This window comes from Miniopterus schreibersii, assembly GCF_964146895.1.
Source record: "Miniopterus schreibersii genome assembly, chromosome: 17".
In the NCBI taxonomy this organism is placed as follows: Eukaryota; Metazoa; Chordata; class Mammalia; order Chiroptera; family Miniopteridae; genus Miniopterus; species Miniopterus schreibersii.
This window is the reverse complement of record NC_138117.1, coordinates 3,909,495-3,926,132: the sequence shown is the minus strand read 5'-3', so window position 1 is coordinate 3,926,132 and position 16,638 is coordinate 3,909,495. Positions and strand designations below refer to the sequence as shown.

Genomic DNA, 16,638 nt, shown 5'->3' with positions numbered 1-16,638 from the left:
CTCAGTGAATAAGGAAGTTTTCATCTATCCTTAATCAGATAAGGAACAGCTACAAGAAAAACACAATAAACATCATTCTAAGTGGTGAAACAGTACAAGCTTTCCTCTGAACTGAGACTGAGACCAGGAAGTGCACCAGAGCCCCTTATACTGAACACTGTACTAGAGGTCACAGTCAGCAAAGTATGAACAATTAAAAAGAAACTGAAATAAAAGATCAGAAAAGGAAAAACCCAAAATGCATTTTTACAGGTGAACACTGTTAACAGAATTTTTAAGAGTTTCGCAAAGTAGTTAGAAACAAGATCATTATACAAAGTTCAACTCTACCTCTATACCAATGCATAAACTATTTTTAAGTGTACATTTGAAAAAACAAAAAAGACTTCTATAGAAAAATTACAAAGCTCTGAAGGACATTTAAAAAAAAGCCTCTATAAATCAAGGGCTGCACCAGTTCATGGATTAGAATACTCAATATTGTAAAGATATTAATTCTTCTAAATTGTTTTTTCAATGTAATGTAACTCCAAACAAAAATCCATCAGGCTTATTTGTGGAGCCTGACAATCTGAATCTATTGTTTACAACAAAACGCAAAGGACAAGCAAACCAATACAACTCTGAAAAACAAGGACACAGGAATACTGACGGGTAGACAAATAGAGAAGTGGTAAAGAACAGAGCCCAGAAATAGGCCATACACACTTGGCATTCTATAAAGGTAGCACTGGGGATTGGTAGAAAAAAGATGGACCATTCAGTATGGTATGGGAACAAACAGTCATATGAGGGTAAAAAAAAAAAAAATGGCACCAGACCCCCTACTTCAGATGACACACAAAAAATCAATTGTTGGTGGATTAAAGACCCAAATGAGAAAGGAAGCTAAGCTATAAAGCTTTTAGGAAAGAAACTAAGACAATCCTCATGACCGCAGCATAGCAAAAGCTTTCTTAAATAAGATACAGAAATCATGAATCCTTTATAAAACTTTATATTAAATTTAAGAGCTTTTAAAACAATAAAAAGAAAGTTAAAAGAGAAGTCAAACTCAAAGAGGTACCATTATACAACGATCTGACAGGCAAATCTGAAAATACCAAGTACTGGTAAAGATGCTGACCAACAAGAATTCTCATGCAAGTAATATTTCAGACACACTTCCTCTAAGTGTATAGACAAACAGTACATGTATGCACCAGGATATACATGTAAGGATGTTCCAAGCAGCACAATAGCAAAATACTATAAACACAAACATCTATCATCATAAGAATGGATAAGCTATCATATGATGTTAAAACACCTTGCAGCAGTGGAACACCTTTCACTATTAACACACCTGCTATCTGCCCACTATCGACCTGCACTGTCCAATACAGTAGTCACACAGCTATTGATTGTTTTGAAATATGAACACTGTTAACAGAATTTTTAAGAGTTTCGCAAAGTAGTTAGAAACAAGATCATTATACAAGGTTCAACTCTACCTCTATACCAATGCATACTGGTATACCAGTCCAGATTGAGATCTGCTCTAAAGGAAAACACACAGACTTTGAAAACTTAGTATGAAAAAAATTGTGAAATCTTTCAACTTTTTATACTAATTTTATGTTGAAATGATAATATTTTGGATAGATAAGATATAGGATTAAAACTAATTCCACCTTTTAAAAAAACACCTTACAACACTGTGAAAAAAATCCTGTATCTGCATTAAACAACTTGAAAAAAGGTCTCAAATACGTTTAGTAAAAGAAAATGAATACATCTAGTATGATTTCATTTATATAAAGTTCAAAACAGGAAAATTAAAGCATATTCTTTAAGGGTGCATACAAAGGTGATACAACTGTAAAGAAAAACAAGGAAATTATTATCATTAAAGGCAGGACAGGGGTTTCCTCAAAGGGCGGCAGACAGGATTTGGAAAAGAGCATAAGGACTTTTAGAGTTGGCAACGCTGCACTTTGGAACTAAGTGTTACGAATTATGCTTTATGTACTTCTCTCAGTGCCCATTACATTAAAGCTATTAAAGAAAGAAGGTGAAAGATCCAGTAGAAACACAGACTCTAGAACTGACATGAGAGGCTCAAGGTGTGATCTGAGGGTCTTCAGTAAGCAGGTGACAGAAAAGGTGACTGACACTTTGGATGAGAATAAAAAGGACCCGAGAAGATGAGGGCGCCAAGGACAAAACTTTCGTAAAACAAAAACACTAAAAGGAGAGTGAAACAAGTCAATGAAGGAGGAAATCCAATAACGCAGGAGGACTAGGAAAGAGACACGGTAAGAGTGTCTCCTGTCAGTAATAGCAATCATCAGCCAGAGGCAGGTCAGATGAAGGCAGAGAAGAGGGCACTGGATTTGGCAACTAAGAGGTCACTGGTAACTTAAAGCAAAATTATAAGTCAAAGGGGAAATGATGTCTTACCTCAAGAAGAAAGTCTATTTTCTCTTTATTAGGTCTAAGAAATAGCTGGTTAAATTGAACACTAATTGTTCTACCTTCCAATATATCACGGACTGTGTTACAGGCACAGACTTTAAAACAGATTTCATCTAGAGCTTCATTTCTGTAGAATACAAAAGTAGATCCACTAATATCTTTTAAATAAAAAAAGGTATATATTACAAAACTAAATTCACAAGAATGAGCCATTTATTCTGGAGAGGTTGATTTTAGGATACTCAGGCACAATAGTAAATAACCAAGTCAGTGGGGCGAAAGCAGAACAGAAAGGTTTTGAATTGATCAAGGGACAATTTCATTCCAGATCAGGTTACAGAATCAAATTCTGCTATGTATGATTTTTCTCCCAAACGCTTTTTAATAGAACATTGAAGTGGCCCCTCTATGTTAATTTCCATATACTAACAAGACTGAACATACTGTCACAGGCGTACAGGTAATTTGGAGGTGTATTTTGGATAAAACCTGAAATGCACACTTGTTCTCTTATTCAAAAATCAAAAAGTAATTCTCTGATTGACTTACCCTTGTTGAGCTTTCTGAAAGAGTTCTCTTAGTACTGACTGTCGGAACTGGACGGGTAAATTGAAGGTTAAGTTATCCTCAATGAAAATCTTTATTACCTCCTAGAACACAGACATAAAATTGCATCCATATAAAAAATTGTATCCATTTCAAAAATCAGGGCAAAGTTTCTTTACTTTAAAAGTCTTCACCCCCACACCCGAAAAATTAAATTTAAAAATAAATTTTTAAGTCTTTCTATAATAAAAATACACATTGAAGAAAAATCACAAAAATAGTATTATTTATTTATTTATGAATGAGAATTTGTATAAGAGTTATTGAACCAACGGACAACACATGCTGGGAGCAAGATCTCAGATGCTCCCTACCTGCCATTTTTAAAATTAAAGATCATGGACCAAAAATGGGAGGTGAGAGAAGAATCCATTAGTAAGAGGCAGTGCAGCTGCATTATTAAAAGTTTTAAAAATTTCTTCTCATTCACTTTAAACACAAATTCATACAACAAACTTTTTTAAAAAATATGTCTTTACTGATTTCAGAGAAGGAGGGAGATAGAAACATCAATGATGAGTCATCACTGATCAGATGCCTCCTGCATGCCCCCCACTGGGGGTGGAGCCCACAACCTGGACATGTGCCCTGACTGGGAACTGAACTTCAATCTCCTGGATCATAGGTCGATGCTCAACGACTGAGCCACTCCAGACGGGCAACAACAAACTTTTAAAAATATTACAACAATTTGACTTTCTCAGCTTTTTATCAAGCAATGGAAGAGGAGAGAAAGAAGGGGCGACAGTGTGGGGAAATGGGGAAAATTTTAGAAACAGTTAAAGCTGATCAACTGTTACCACAAAAGCACTGACACAAGTGGTTTCAAAACTATAGGGCAACCGCTCGCTGTTCCACCTCCATAGTCAAATGTGAGCAAGGGAGGGTCACACAGGGTGAAACAGCCTTTGCCAAATGGGAGAAGACACATTTGTCACAGCTCTTCAACAACTGCTTGATTCACACAAAGCAAACGCTAGGGGTTCATACAGAGAACCCTACTCACACAGTAAAGGGCTAAGCAGGGTTTTTCTAAGATACTCCTGCATACACAGCTAAAGTGATCAAGTTCAGAGTTTTCCTGCCTAGCTTCCCAATTACGCTGCTTTTTGATTTACACATTTTGGCACTCTGTTATATTCACAGTAACACGTGCCTACCTATGAGTAATATTTGTGAGGTGTTATTTGCACAGGTCCTACTTTAGGGAGCTTCTTACAGATTCTCTATCTTAACAGTAATTGATCCCCACCCTCCATAAGCCTTACTGGGGATATGCAATGGAAAGACCTCCAGTCTAATAAATGCATCTGGATCTGTAACCCATTCTCAAGTAAGTTTCCTTTTCTTCCCTAGGGAAAAGCAGAACTTTTTTAGAAAGAGCCAGAGGGAGAGAAGAAAGTACTAGCCCCTCTGTTCTAGTCTCCATGGGAAGTTAACTGTAGTAGGGAAGCATGAACTAAAAAGTCGGGCTAAGTGAAGACACAACACGAAAGGTATGCCACAGCTATTTCACTGCATGACTCCTTCATTGCACGACTCCTGTTCTGAACTAAACAACATGAAGGCACTGTTCACATTCTAGAATGAAGGCTTTCCAATAGAAATTTTAAAAGTACAAATTCTAATTCCCAGTGATTTTCATTACAACACTAAAGATATTACCCACAGGGGGCAATGAAAATCTCAACAGACTAAGCTCTTTTCATGAGTGAAATTAAAATAATGACCAGGCTTGTTGGCCAAGTGGGCTCTGTAACACACCATCCAAACCTACCCAAGCTGCTCTGCTCACTTTCTTCTTCAGTCCTAATATTTGCAGTGGCTATAATAAGACTGGGCTACAAGGTTATACTTTGAAATCAGACACAAAACTTTAGTCTCCATATAGAGGGCATTTGCTAAGTGAAAATAAGTCAGACGGAGAAAGACAAATACCGTATGATTTCACCTATATGTGGAATCTAAAAAAACGAACAAACAAGCAAGAGAGAAGAAAACTCACAGACAAAACAAACTAATGGCTGCCAGGTGGGAGGGGGCTGGGGACCAGGTGACAAGACGAAGGGATTAAGTACAAACTGACAGTTACAAAATAGTTATGGGGATGTAACGTACAGCTTACGAAATACACTCAATAACATTGTGATAACTACACATGGTGTCAGGTGGTGCAAGATTTATTGGGGGAATCACTTTGTAACTTATACGAATGTATAATCACTGTGCTGTACAGCTGAAATGAATATTCAATGTCAACTGTAATTGAAAAATTAAAAAAACAACTTTAGGTTCAATAAAACTAAAAATTCTCTACCTGTAATTTTAAAAGTTAAAAGTTCCGCTTATAAAGTTTCTTACAGAATTTACTTAAAATTGGCAAACTGTACACCTTCAAGAAAGGATAATATCAATACTAAAGAGTCAACATCTATATAGTGCTTTGCCTTACAGTTTATAAGCTGTAACTTCTCTCACTTAATTCTCACAAGAAGATTATGAAATGGGTAATTATTACCACTATTTTATGGGCCAATATCTCACAGTTTGACTCGCCACAAATCAAACAACTGGTAAATGACAGTGCCCGTATTCAAATTCAGTTCTGTCTGGCTTCCAAAACTTTTCAACTACACTACTGCAACCCCACCATAAGTCTTACCTGATAATTGCCAGATCTCAAACAAATATGGACTTGACTATATGGAGTTAACTGTTGAGATGTAATATCAGAAGAAGGTACGAGAACATCACATGCTTGACAATAGCCAGCCAACCGCTTCTCATCTATGGTACAATGGAGAGATAATGAACCTATCTGTAAAGTAAGAGGTATAATCATTATCCATCCATGTAACAGAAGCAGTACTCTAAACACCCCCTTAGTGCATCTCAACAGTACAAGACAGTGCTGAAAAAAATTCAGAGCTGGAGGAAACAAAAAATAATATAAAGGTTAAAGGTTTAGGGGTCAGCAAACTATTAATGCTCATGGGCCAAATCTAGCCTGCGGCCTGTTTTTGTACAACCCTTGAGCTAAGAATGATTCTCAGGGTCTCAAAGGGAAAACAACAACTGAGAATATGCAACAAAAACTGTGTAAGGGCCACAAAGCTAAACTACCTATTATCTAGCCCTTCACAAAAATGTTGGGGGGGGGGGGTGGTGGAAGGGGTCAGTGGGGAGGAAAGGGCCATCTTTAATATTTTAAATTTAGAAAAAAAGACTGAAACATTGAAAAAAAAAGTTGGGGTACAGAAAACTGACTCCTGGTTCAGTTTTCAGGCTAACATACAAAAAGTAGACATTATCATCATTCTAAGTAGGTATGACAATTAAGAATTTAACTTAACAGAGTGAACACTGTTAAAAACAAGTTTAAAATATTTAAAAATACATAATACTTGGGAGAAATTTATGGGGGGGAGGGGGGACAAGAAAGCTCAATCTTCAATCAACTGGAGAGAATAAGGAATGCTTCTACCAAAACAGAAAAATTACTTTAAAAACACACATTTTAAAAATTAGAGTTTTAAATCACTCTACTTGAATGCCATAAAAGTAGAAATTTGATGAGTTACTCAGGCAAAATAAAATGGGGATTCCCAATGGGTCCAGATTAGAATTAAAGTAAATCTCTAGTGAATTTAAATTTGTTTTTTCTGGTAAGGTAAGGAGACTGAAGTGGGACTTTTTCTAGGCACCAGGCATACAAAAACCTACTTATACACTTTAAACTTCAGTTGTCTGAAGCATAAAGAGAAAAATGGAAATGATAAACACTTGAAAAAAGTTTATCCTTATTAAGAATTATGAAAATGCAAAATTTTTAAAGATACAAATTAGCAATTAAAAAACAAACAAACACAACTCACTGCTGATTAGAGTACCCTCAAAGAAAGGTACCTGGCAGAGCAATTTGGTTTACAGCCTTCAAAAAATTAATAGCCCGACCAGAGAGGCTCAGCTGGTTGAGCGTCATCCTGTGCACTGAAAGGTTCGTTCGATTCCCAGTCAAGGCATATACGAAAGGCAACAGATCAATGTTTGTCTGTTTCCCTCCGTCCCACCCCCTCCCTCTTCCTCTTTAAGCATGTCCTCGGGTGGGGGGGGGGATTAATAACCAATGGAAATGGCAATTCTACATGCAATAATTTAACTTGAAAGTATCTAAAATCGAAAAAAAATTTATGCTTGCAGATATAGAACTGAAGTTTTATAATAAAATAAAACCAGTAAGCAACCCAATTGCCCTAACATGCGGGAAATGAAGCAAATCACACAATAGAATACATTTTAAATGTCTATTCAAAAATTTAAGGGAGGATATACAGAATGAGCTTAACTGTATAAAAACATATACAGAAAGAATAAAAACCAGAAGGAAATACGGGGTTATTTCCAGGTAGTGGTAGTATAGATTTTTAACAACTGTTTCCAGTATTTTTTTGAACTTTGCAGTTACTACAATAAACACCGTTTACCAAAAAAATTAAAGCGAAAAATATACAGATGTTGTAAAGGATTGAATATTATGTGCCTGTTATGACCGTATTTACCTCTGCAATTAGTTCTTTGGTTCTAAAAAATTTTTCTCTGGCATTTTCATAGACAGCTGAATTGGTAGAGCCTTGCTGGAAGTATGCTGCACCCAAATCATAACACACCTAAAGTGGTAATGAACGTCAATCTCGTTAGTAATTTTTCATGTACATAAAAGTTGACAAAACCCAAAATTATCTTTCATCTCAGCAAAACATAGGTATATGTATAAGAATAAAACATATTTCAATGAGAAGTGAAACAATCAATGATCTTAGTCACAAGCAACAGAAACCAACTCGGATGAAGCAGAAAATAGATTTACTGATAAGATTTCAGGTGGCCTACAGAGTTATTGGTAAGGTCAAAGAATCAGGCTGAAAATCAAAAGGGGGCAAGGGAGGCAAGCAGTCAGGACAAGAGACACAACTGGTCTAATGAGACACGGCTACAGCAGCGTCTCAACACTAGACTCCACAGCTCCTAGCACCCTTAGCCACCATCACTGGACACGGAAAGCAGCAGCTACATACACCCTTACTACTACGGCCCCTGGAAACTAGATTTTCCTGTCACTGTTGCTGCTGCTCACCATCACAACAATTCTCTATCATCCCCACTTCACTGACTTAGGAGCTCCTGATGCAGTCTAAACTAAATATATGTCTGTCACACCTACGTGACATTCTTGCCCTCAAGCAGGATAAGGCTAGAGAAAGCTAGTATTTCTCAAGTTTTCAGCTCTATTACAGGAAGCAAGCTCTGCCTCCTGCCAAGTCTCAGATGGTAAAGAGTTCTTCTAAAACAGAAGAGGGGGCCCAGCCAGCTTGGCGCAGCAGTGGAGCACCCACCTAAGATCCAGGAGATCGAGGTTCGATTCCCAGCCAGGGCACATGCTCAGGTTGCAGGCTCGATCCCCAGTGTTTCATTATCAATTAAAAAAAAAAAATCTTTAAAAAGAAACAAACAAAAAAAAGTCCTGGCCAATCTGGCTCAGGGGTTAGAGCACTGGCCCCCTGACTGAAGGATCCCGGGTTCAATTACAGCCAAGGGCATGTACCTTGGTTGCAGGCTCAATCCATGCAGGAGGCAACCAATCAATGTGTCTCTCTCATGTCAATGTATGTATCTCTCTCTCTCTCTTTCTCTCTCTCTCTTCCTGCCACACTCTCAGAAAAGCACTGAAAAAAATGTCCTTGGGTGAGGACTGAAAGAAAAAGAGAGACAAAAGGAGAAATAAATTCTAATTAAAAATACCAGGATAAGATTTCCAAAAATTTGCTATGCATTGATTAAATATGGAAATGAATACCTGGCACTGCATCTCCTCAGTTTTGATTTTCAATCCAGCAGTAGAACTCTCAGTTTCTCCATTTACCATGCCTGGCTCCATGGCCAATAAATCTAGTGTCCTCATTGTGTGGACATAAAGATCCTTGTTCAATTTAAGGGCTGCCTCTAGTACCAAAATAGAATCAGAAGCTTGTTCTTTTAGCTATAAAAATTCAATAAACAAATTATTAAAATACAAAAATGGCAACAATGGACTACATTAACCAAAATATATTTACAGAATACTCTGTAGCTTACTGTACTAAGCTATTAAAAAAATATTTTTAACACAGGAGTGCAATTAAATTTGTTGAACTAGTTATTTTAAATTAAAAAATACAGTAAGTTCCTGTGAAATTAAAAAATACAAATTAAAAAACTATCTTTTCTCTATAGAAAAGTTAATAAAGAAAATATTTTCAAGATTTACTGTTCCACTGATTTATTCAAGAAATGTTTGTTATGCTTCAATGTACCAGCCATTTTAATGGGCACTAGATGCAGATTGTTTCTTCCCTCTCTTCTCCCAGCCCCTGCACATCACATGGGATCTCTGGCACATTGTAGGTGTTAAATACAGAATTACAGAGATCATTTGAAAATTATGGCAACTCCCACATTTCTACTTTTACATTACTAAATCAATTTTAAAAATAACTTGTACTTTTCTGACTACAAAAGTAATTTTAAAATATCTCAGTAATGTTTATTGTAAAGTTTTTGGGAAATATAAAAGAATGCAAAGATATCACTTGCAAGAGTGATGTCTCATAGCTGCTAAAGTATCATAAAATATTCAACAGAATTGGTAGTAAAGCACTGTATCGTTAACACTGAAAATCTGTACAAGTTAGAATATTAGCAAGCTACACTCTAACAGTGAAAACCGATGTCACTGTTTCCAGACCAGGCCAACTCTCATATACCTAGTTAGGAGAAGTATCTAAGCCGGCTCAGTGTGTGCCTCAGAAATGTTAAAGTATAACTGATGCAGATACTCACCACTTTCAAAATATTTTCTGTTAGCTCTTTCTCCTGCTGCATCTGACTCATACTAAGAGAAAAGATTGCAGAGTATCAAATGTTACTCAAAGGACAGAAAATTCAAAACTGAAGAGCATCATTCTTGAAAACAAGGTTATATTTAAATAAAAATGTTTTTAATGCTATTTATTTTCATGCTTAAAAAAACAAAAACTCAAAATTATATTCATTTACCATTATTCTCTCATTTACTTTGCATTATACACAACAACAACAAAACCCCTCAATTTAGGAATAAAACTTACTGCCGGGCCAGCATGGCTCAGCAGTTGAGCATCAACCTATGATCCAGGAGATCAAGGTTCGATTTCCATTAGGGCACATGCCCAGGTTGCAGGCTCAATCCCCAGTAGGGGGCATGCAGGAGGCAGACAATGAATGACTCTCATCACTGATATTTCTCTCTCTCTCCTTTCCTTTCTGAAATCAATAAAGATATATTTTAAAAAAACAACAAAAAACTTACTGGCAGCAAAAGCTTAATTATTTTAAGTTAGAAACTATGCTCTCTAGCTCCAAATATTAATAAGCTGCTACCTGGAATTTAAGAATTAGGTTTAAAACTCCAGATATGATCAAACTTTTGTAATAAATTTTGTAGTCTAAAATAATATTTACATATATTAAAATAATTTTCTCCATACAGAATATATCCTCAAGTAAATTTAATTAAATGAAAAAAAATCTTAGTACTTTGAAGGTCAGTTAATAATTAAGATGAATGGCACAATTCACAAGCACTCCCCTTCTTTTTTAGAGGTCTCTACTCTAAATATCCAGAACACCCTGATTGTCTCAGCCTCTAACTCCTCCAAACCCAGCTTCTGAGGAAGGCCTTCTGCCCTCCAATTTTTGCTCTACTCCTATATACCCAAGGTTATTAAAAATTTGCAAAATTCTTAAAAAATCTGATGAAAAAAGTTTCAAGTAAGGGTCATATGAAAAAAGTGCCAGGTAAGGGTCATTATCTGTCAACTTACACACTTAACTGAGGAGGTCCAGGTTTTGCCTGTTTGACAGGAAAACTACTTTGAACAATTGTCCTAATTGCCCTGAAGAAAACACAAGAAAAAGAAAATTTAATACATTATAAAGGTCACTTCAATTATTTTTTCAAGTATTCCTTAGAAGATTCACATTATAAGTTACCTGGAGTTTGAATTAACATATAATAAAAACTTTCAAATCATCCATAATTTTATTTTAATCAGAATGCTTTCCATCTATGCAGTCACAAGTTTTTCCCATTAGACACATTTCCCAAGATCATCTGAGAGAGCTCTGGAGTATAAGGAACCCTTAAGCACAGCCCTGAAAAGCCAGAGTGCAATTAAATGGAGGCTGCCCAACACATTTTAGGTTTGTAAAAAAATCTACCATTGTGCTCTGTCCAGGGAGCACACCTGCACCTTTCCTTTCTCCTTTTCTTCCCCTCTACAGGTATGCATCTCCTGAAGTTTAAGGGTCCCCACGAGACGTGCAACCAGAGAGCAATTGGCAGCACCAGCTCAGCCGGGCTTACCCCCTGATCCTGTCTCCAAGGCCCCCTTTTCTCTGACATCTCAGTGAGCCAAAGCAGCCCCACCTAGGCGCGTTTCTTTCCTATAACTTTTTTAGAGAAACAAAGCAACCCTGCATAGGCTCTCCTGTTGCTTCTTCTATCCTAAGCCCTTTCTTGTTTCACTGTCCCCAGCTTTAATAAGTGTACTCTCAAAAAAAATTTTTTTTCACTTACCATCTATTATAGAGAAGGATAGCCATGGCAGTGGTCGGAGGTAAAGAGGCCAGATCCATGTCTACATGCTTTGTCCCAGGAGGAACTTGACTGACGCACAGCAGTTCATTCAGTAGCATGTTCAACACTGGAACAGACAAACTTAAAAGGGAGAAGCAGAAAGTACATGTTTGCATGTTTGCTGCATAAAAAGCACAAAATACACAATTTAATATCTTCACTGAAAATATTACACTGTTAAAGGACTAAATCTACAGGGCCATTTTATTGATTTGTCTCAACTTATATGAAAATATCAAGTTTTTAAGACTCGAAATTTTTTTAATGAAAATAATGTAAACATACAAAAGTAGACAGAATAATATAATGAATCCCCATGTGCCCATTATCCAGCTTCAACAATTACAACTGATGACCAATCTTGTTTCATCTCTACCCTTACCCTATTCCCTCCTTCCCATACTATTGTAAAGCAAATTTCCAATGTTAAACTATTTCTTCCCCAAGTATTTCAGAATAGTGCTCCCAAAAATTAACTCAACATATTCACAGTATTAATGTCACTTCTAAAAATTTTTCAATTGCTTATCATCAAAAACCCAATGTTCAGTTTTCCAACTGCACCATAAACATCATATGTTTTGTACACATTGCTACCTGTTGCTATACTTCTTGAGTCTATTAATAGATAGGTTTCAGATTAAAGAATAGAATTTTCTTTTAATTTTAATGTTTAATGCTGGAGAATGGGTGATGAAAAAAGTGTTTAAATACTACTGAGAGTTATAAACTCATACATAAAACTCTCTTGGAATGCAATCTGGCAATATGTAACATGCCTTAAAAACGTTTGTACTAGACCTGGCCGATGTGGCTCAGTGGTTGGAGCACTGGCCCTGCAGGATGGGGGATCGAACCCTCAACCTAGGTACATGCCCTGACCAAAAATCAAACCCACAACCTGGCTGATGGCCCAAGCCACTGAGCCATACCGGCCAAGATATCTAAACGGTACTTCAAAATGAATTTCTTCCTTTTTACTTATTTTTTTTAGTTTTTAAATTCCACCACTTCATTGAGGGCCTTCGGGTGAGGGTCAAAGGCTGGGAGGACAATCAGATCCGACGTGCTCAGCCTGGCTGGAATCTCCCCAGCCTCAGAGCCACCAAAGCCCCAAGTGTCATTTAAATCCTGTATACCTTTTCTCTAATATGTCCAAGTCCCACTTCAAATGTGCGGCAACTTTAAGAGCAAGTAGTTTTAAAATACGATTCCTCTTGTTATCAGGTGGAGGCTGAACTTGGTTTTGTTCATTAACGGAAGGTTTGGAAGCCTGTTCCAAAAACTGAACTATAAGTTGAACTGGGGCAGGATCTAGGATTTAAAAGAAAACAGGCTCTTAAATTTAAGTTACAATTATGAAGATGCAAAAGGACTTATTCACTGTATTTGTTTATGGCAACAAAAGGAACCCAAACAACTGTGTGGTTATAATGACTACGGAGTATGATTTATGGGAATTGAACCTGGGGGAAAGGGGAGGCGTAAAGCGTATTCACCAGCAGGCGAAAGCACTCGAGAGGTAAGAACACGACGGCCACGGATTTCTACTCCAGCAAACAGCCAATGTCCATTAGAGGAAAGCGATGAAACGATGAGAATTATTGCTTTAAAACTTAATTTTAAAATAATAAAATTGTTTTAAATTGATGCGGCGTGGCTTGCATCAACTTGCCTCTCTTACACCTGCACAGAGAGGTAACACCACCTGCCTCAAAAGGCTGTTAGGAAGTCTGAATTAAATGAGATAACATGTGAAGCATTAAGCACAGTGCCTGGCACCCACCAAGCGCCTAACAGAGGTTTGTGGAAGGCAGAGATTTAAAAGGACAGAATCCAGGTGGTGAAGCCACCCAGGTAAAGTACAGGCGTCTCCATCAGCTGAGGCCCGGCTATCAGGCCCGACAAGCCGCACCTGGCCTCGACCTTGACCAGCAAAATCCTACGCAAGGAACTTAGCCTTTCAGGCCAGTGTCTTCCCAGAAACGCCAGGAAATCTTCCTTCCGTACCGCTCGCATTAATGCGACGCTAACTAACCACGATCGTCCTCCTACAGCAACCACCCCGCCGTGGTGCCGCATTTCCCGTCTCCAAAGGTGTTCTCGTTGTCACGCGTAATAAACGTACAGTTAAGACTCAGGAACCGCCCCCCGTCGGGGGGCAGAGCAGGTCGACGAGAACCTAAGTCCCCGGCGTCGGGATTCGCCCCCGAACGACCACAGCCGGGCTTGCCCGGGCGAGGCGAGCTCCAGCCGCCCGACCCCACACGGGAGAGGACCGAAACGTGGGGGTGAAGGCCTATCTCGCGCTGTCCTTCGGCCCGCACGGGGGTGCCGGGCCCGGGACGCCAACGCTCAGTGAGGGGCGCGGCCTGCGCTCGGCTCGGGGCCGCGGCTTCGCGCGCGCGCGGGGCCCCGGCAGCCCGGGGGCGGCGCCGGGGGCCGGGCCCGCTCGCCGCGGGCCGCGGGCGCCGCGCTCACCGGGGCAGGGCTTGCGCAGATGCTTCTCCAGCAGCGACTCCTCCAGCAAGAACTCGAACCAGCAGGTCTGCGGCGGGGTGCAGGGCCGGCTGGAGGTGGCCGCCTCCCGGTCCGCCGCCTCGGCGCTCATCCTGCCGCCGCCGCCGCCGCCCCCGGGGACGCTTCCCGGCTCCAACCTGACACTCGGACGCGGGCCCCGGACTGTGACCCGCGGAGCCGCCGCCGACGAGGCTGCGCCCGAAACCTCCCGGAAACCCACACAATCTAAGATGGCGGCGGCCCCGGCGGCGTCGCAGCTCTGGGACCCGCCTCCCTGCGCCGCCGCGCCCCCAGCCAGTCGTGGCTCGAGGTGGAAGGAAGGAGGCGGGACCCGTCCGCAGGCCACGCCCCTCCGTTGCCATGGGAGACGACCGGGCAGGCTGGGTCCCTGCGGGCTTTCGCGTTTCTCCCCGAGCTTCTCGCTGGTGGAAGAAACCAGCCCCGGGCTGCCAGGAGCCCCAGCGTCTTCGTGAAACTCCGCACAGGACGGTCCCGACGCGAGCCGAGGCCTGCGACCGAGGCTGCAGTGGCAGCAGCTGCTCCTCGTGCTTCGCTAAGCTGCCCAAGGGCTGCGAGAAAGATGCTGCGCAGTCGGCCTTTCGAGAAAGACCAAGGCCCAGTGGACAACCCTGGGGCAAAGCCAAGAAGGGGTCCGGAGGCCGGACCCGGGCGGACTCCAGAGCTAGACTTGTCTGACCGCTCGGTAAGGAAGCGCCCGGCTCGGGCTCGGGCCGCGCCTCGGTCAGGACCTGAAACTAGTGTCAAAGCACCGGAAACGCCCGAGGCGGGGACGCCCCGGTTGCTGAAGGTGCGTGGACAACGGGTCCCGCCAGCTGGGCATCTTGAAAAGTAAAACTTTACTAAATAAAAAATTGTGGACCAGGCAGTTTGTCGCAGGTGCTTTCAGTGTCCGAGGTCCCCCCCACCGAGGTCATCTCGGCCTCGCGCGCCAGCAGCCCGGTGCCCTCCAGAACCCGCAGCTGGAGTCGCAGCGGTCCGCGCGCGGCCGGGAGGGAGCGGCCGAGGGCGACGCCGGAAGGCGCGTGGCTGCCGCTGCGGGGGAGGAACGTGCTCTGAAACGGATCGCAGTGGTAACTGCGCGACTTTGAATACACCGAGAACTGCTGAACCGGACACCTTCAACGAGTGAATTGTATGATATGCAAGTCATATCTCAATAAAGATGTAATGAAGATGTACCAAAAAAGGTTTATATAAAAATAACTAAGAAGTTTTGAAGAATCTTATTATGGAAACACAAGGAGTTTAAGCATGAAATGATTTCATTCTTGATAATAGGCAGACAGTATAAACGTGAAGTAAACTAGGTACCCCAACTCCTTCAAAAGATTTATATTTACTGAAATCAACTTTTATTCTTTTGCAAAGACATAACCTTAGTTACAAGAGGAACACATTTAATCTAAATAGTCATTGTCACAGGTATAATTCAGAAATCAACATACATAAAATTAGTCGTATTCATCTTTGTTAAACAGCTGTACAAAGCTATTAACATAAAATATGAAAGGATTATTTAGGAAGTATTTCAAACTATAAGTCTGGAATGCATGTTTCTGATATTATTCCACTAAATACAACAGTCAATGTTCAGTGTCTCTCTCATAGAACTGCACATAGGATTATACATGCCGAGATTAAAATACAAGCTGCTCCGGTATGGAGTAGCTGAGCGTGGAGGCCAGAAGGCATGTAGCTGCTGCTTAGGGTGATAAACATGTTCTAAAATTGATCGCAGTGATAACTGCACGACTTTGACTATACTAAAAACTGTTGAACTGGACACCTTAAATGAGTGAATTCTAAGAAACTTATAAACAGAAATGATTCAAAGACGTCTTTATGCTAATTCCAGCAAATCTTGTTCTAAAATGTTTCTTATTATGAAAAACAAGTTTGTTTAGAAACCTTAATGGACAAAACATTGCAAATATATTCCTTTGCAATTTGCACATCTAATTTTATTTAAACTGTTAACTCTACACATTCAAAAACTTAATAATGAGCTCTATTGTTTCAATAAGAAATTGAGTTTAACTTGTAACTTTTTCAGAGCTGTAATTTTAACACATACTGGAATCTAAAATTATTGGCAAATAGCAAAAACCATTTATTTAAAAAACTGGACAAATAGAGAATATACTGAAATGTAAATCAGGAAGTAGTTATTTGCTTTACAGGTTTAAATATACAGAATTCATAATATATGTCCCTTTAAATATTCATGCATATAAATTAAACTTACCAAAACAAAAAATCAACTGACATACAATTTTTAGAAACCCCACCAATTTCATAAAGAGGCACTAGTTTTACCCACA

At 39.9% G+C, this 16,638-nt stretch overlaps 1 protein-coding gene across 2 annotated transcripts in view; it reads right to left on the bottom strand.

The window, feature by feature from the left end:
* The window catches only part of INTS8 (integrator complex subunit 8), a 35,013-nt gene extending 20,481 nt beyond the window's left edge, over positions 1–14,532 (bottom strand). The window contains exons 1-10 of one of the 2 annotated variants that reach the window (XM_081116962.1): positions 14,258–14,532; positions 12,916–13,090; positions 11,717–11,857; positions 10,962–11,033; positions 9,940–9,991; positions 8,918–9,100; positions 7,623–7,730; positions 5,726–5,881; positions 3,007–3,107; positions 2,443–2,584 (exon numbers count right to left, since the gene is read on the bottom strand). In XM_081116962.1, the coding sequence (XP_080973088.1) occupies positions 2,443–2,584; positions 3,007–3,107; positions 5,726–5,881; positions 7,623–7,730; positions 8,918–9,100; positions 9,940–9,991; positions 10,962–11,033; positions 11,717–11,857; positions 12,916–13,090; positions 14,258–14,387 (1,260 nt within the window). In that variant the 5' untranslated portion in view covers positions 14,388–14,532. The remainder of the gene's footprint in view (positions 1–2,442; positions 2,585–3,006; positions 3,108–5,725; positions 5,882–7,622; positions 7,731–8,917; positions 9,101–9,939; positions 9,992–10,961; positions 11,034–11,716; positions 11,858–12,915; positions 13,091–14,257) is intronic. The other variant, XM_081116963.1, reaches the window with a different exon arrangement.
* Positions 14,533–16,638: the final 2,106 nt, after the last annotated feature.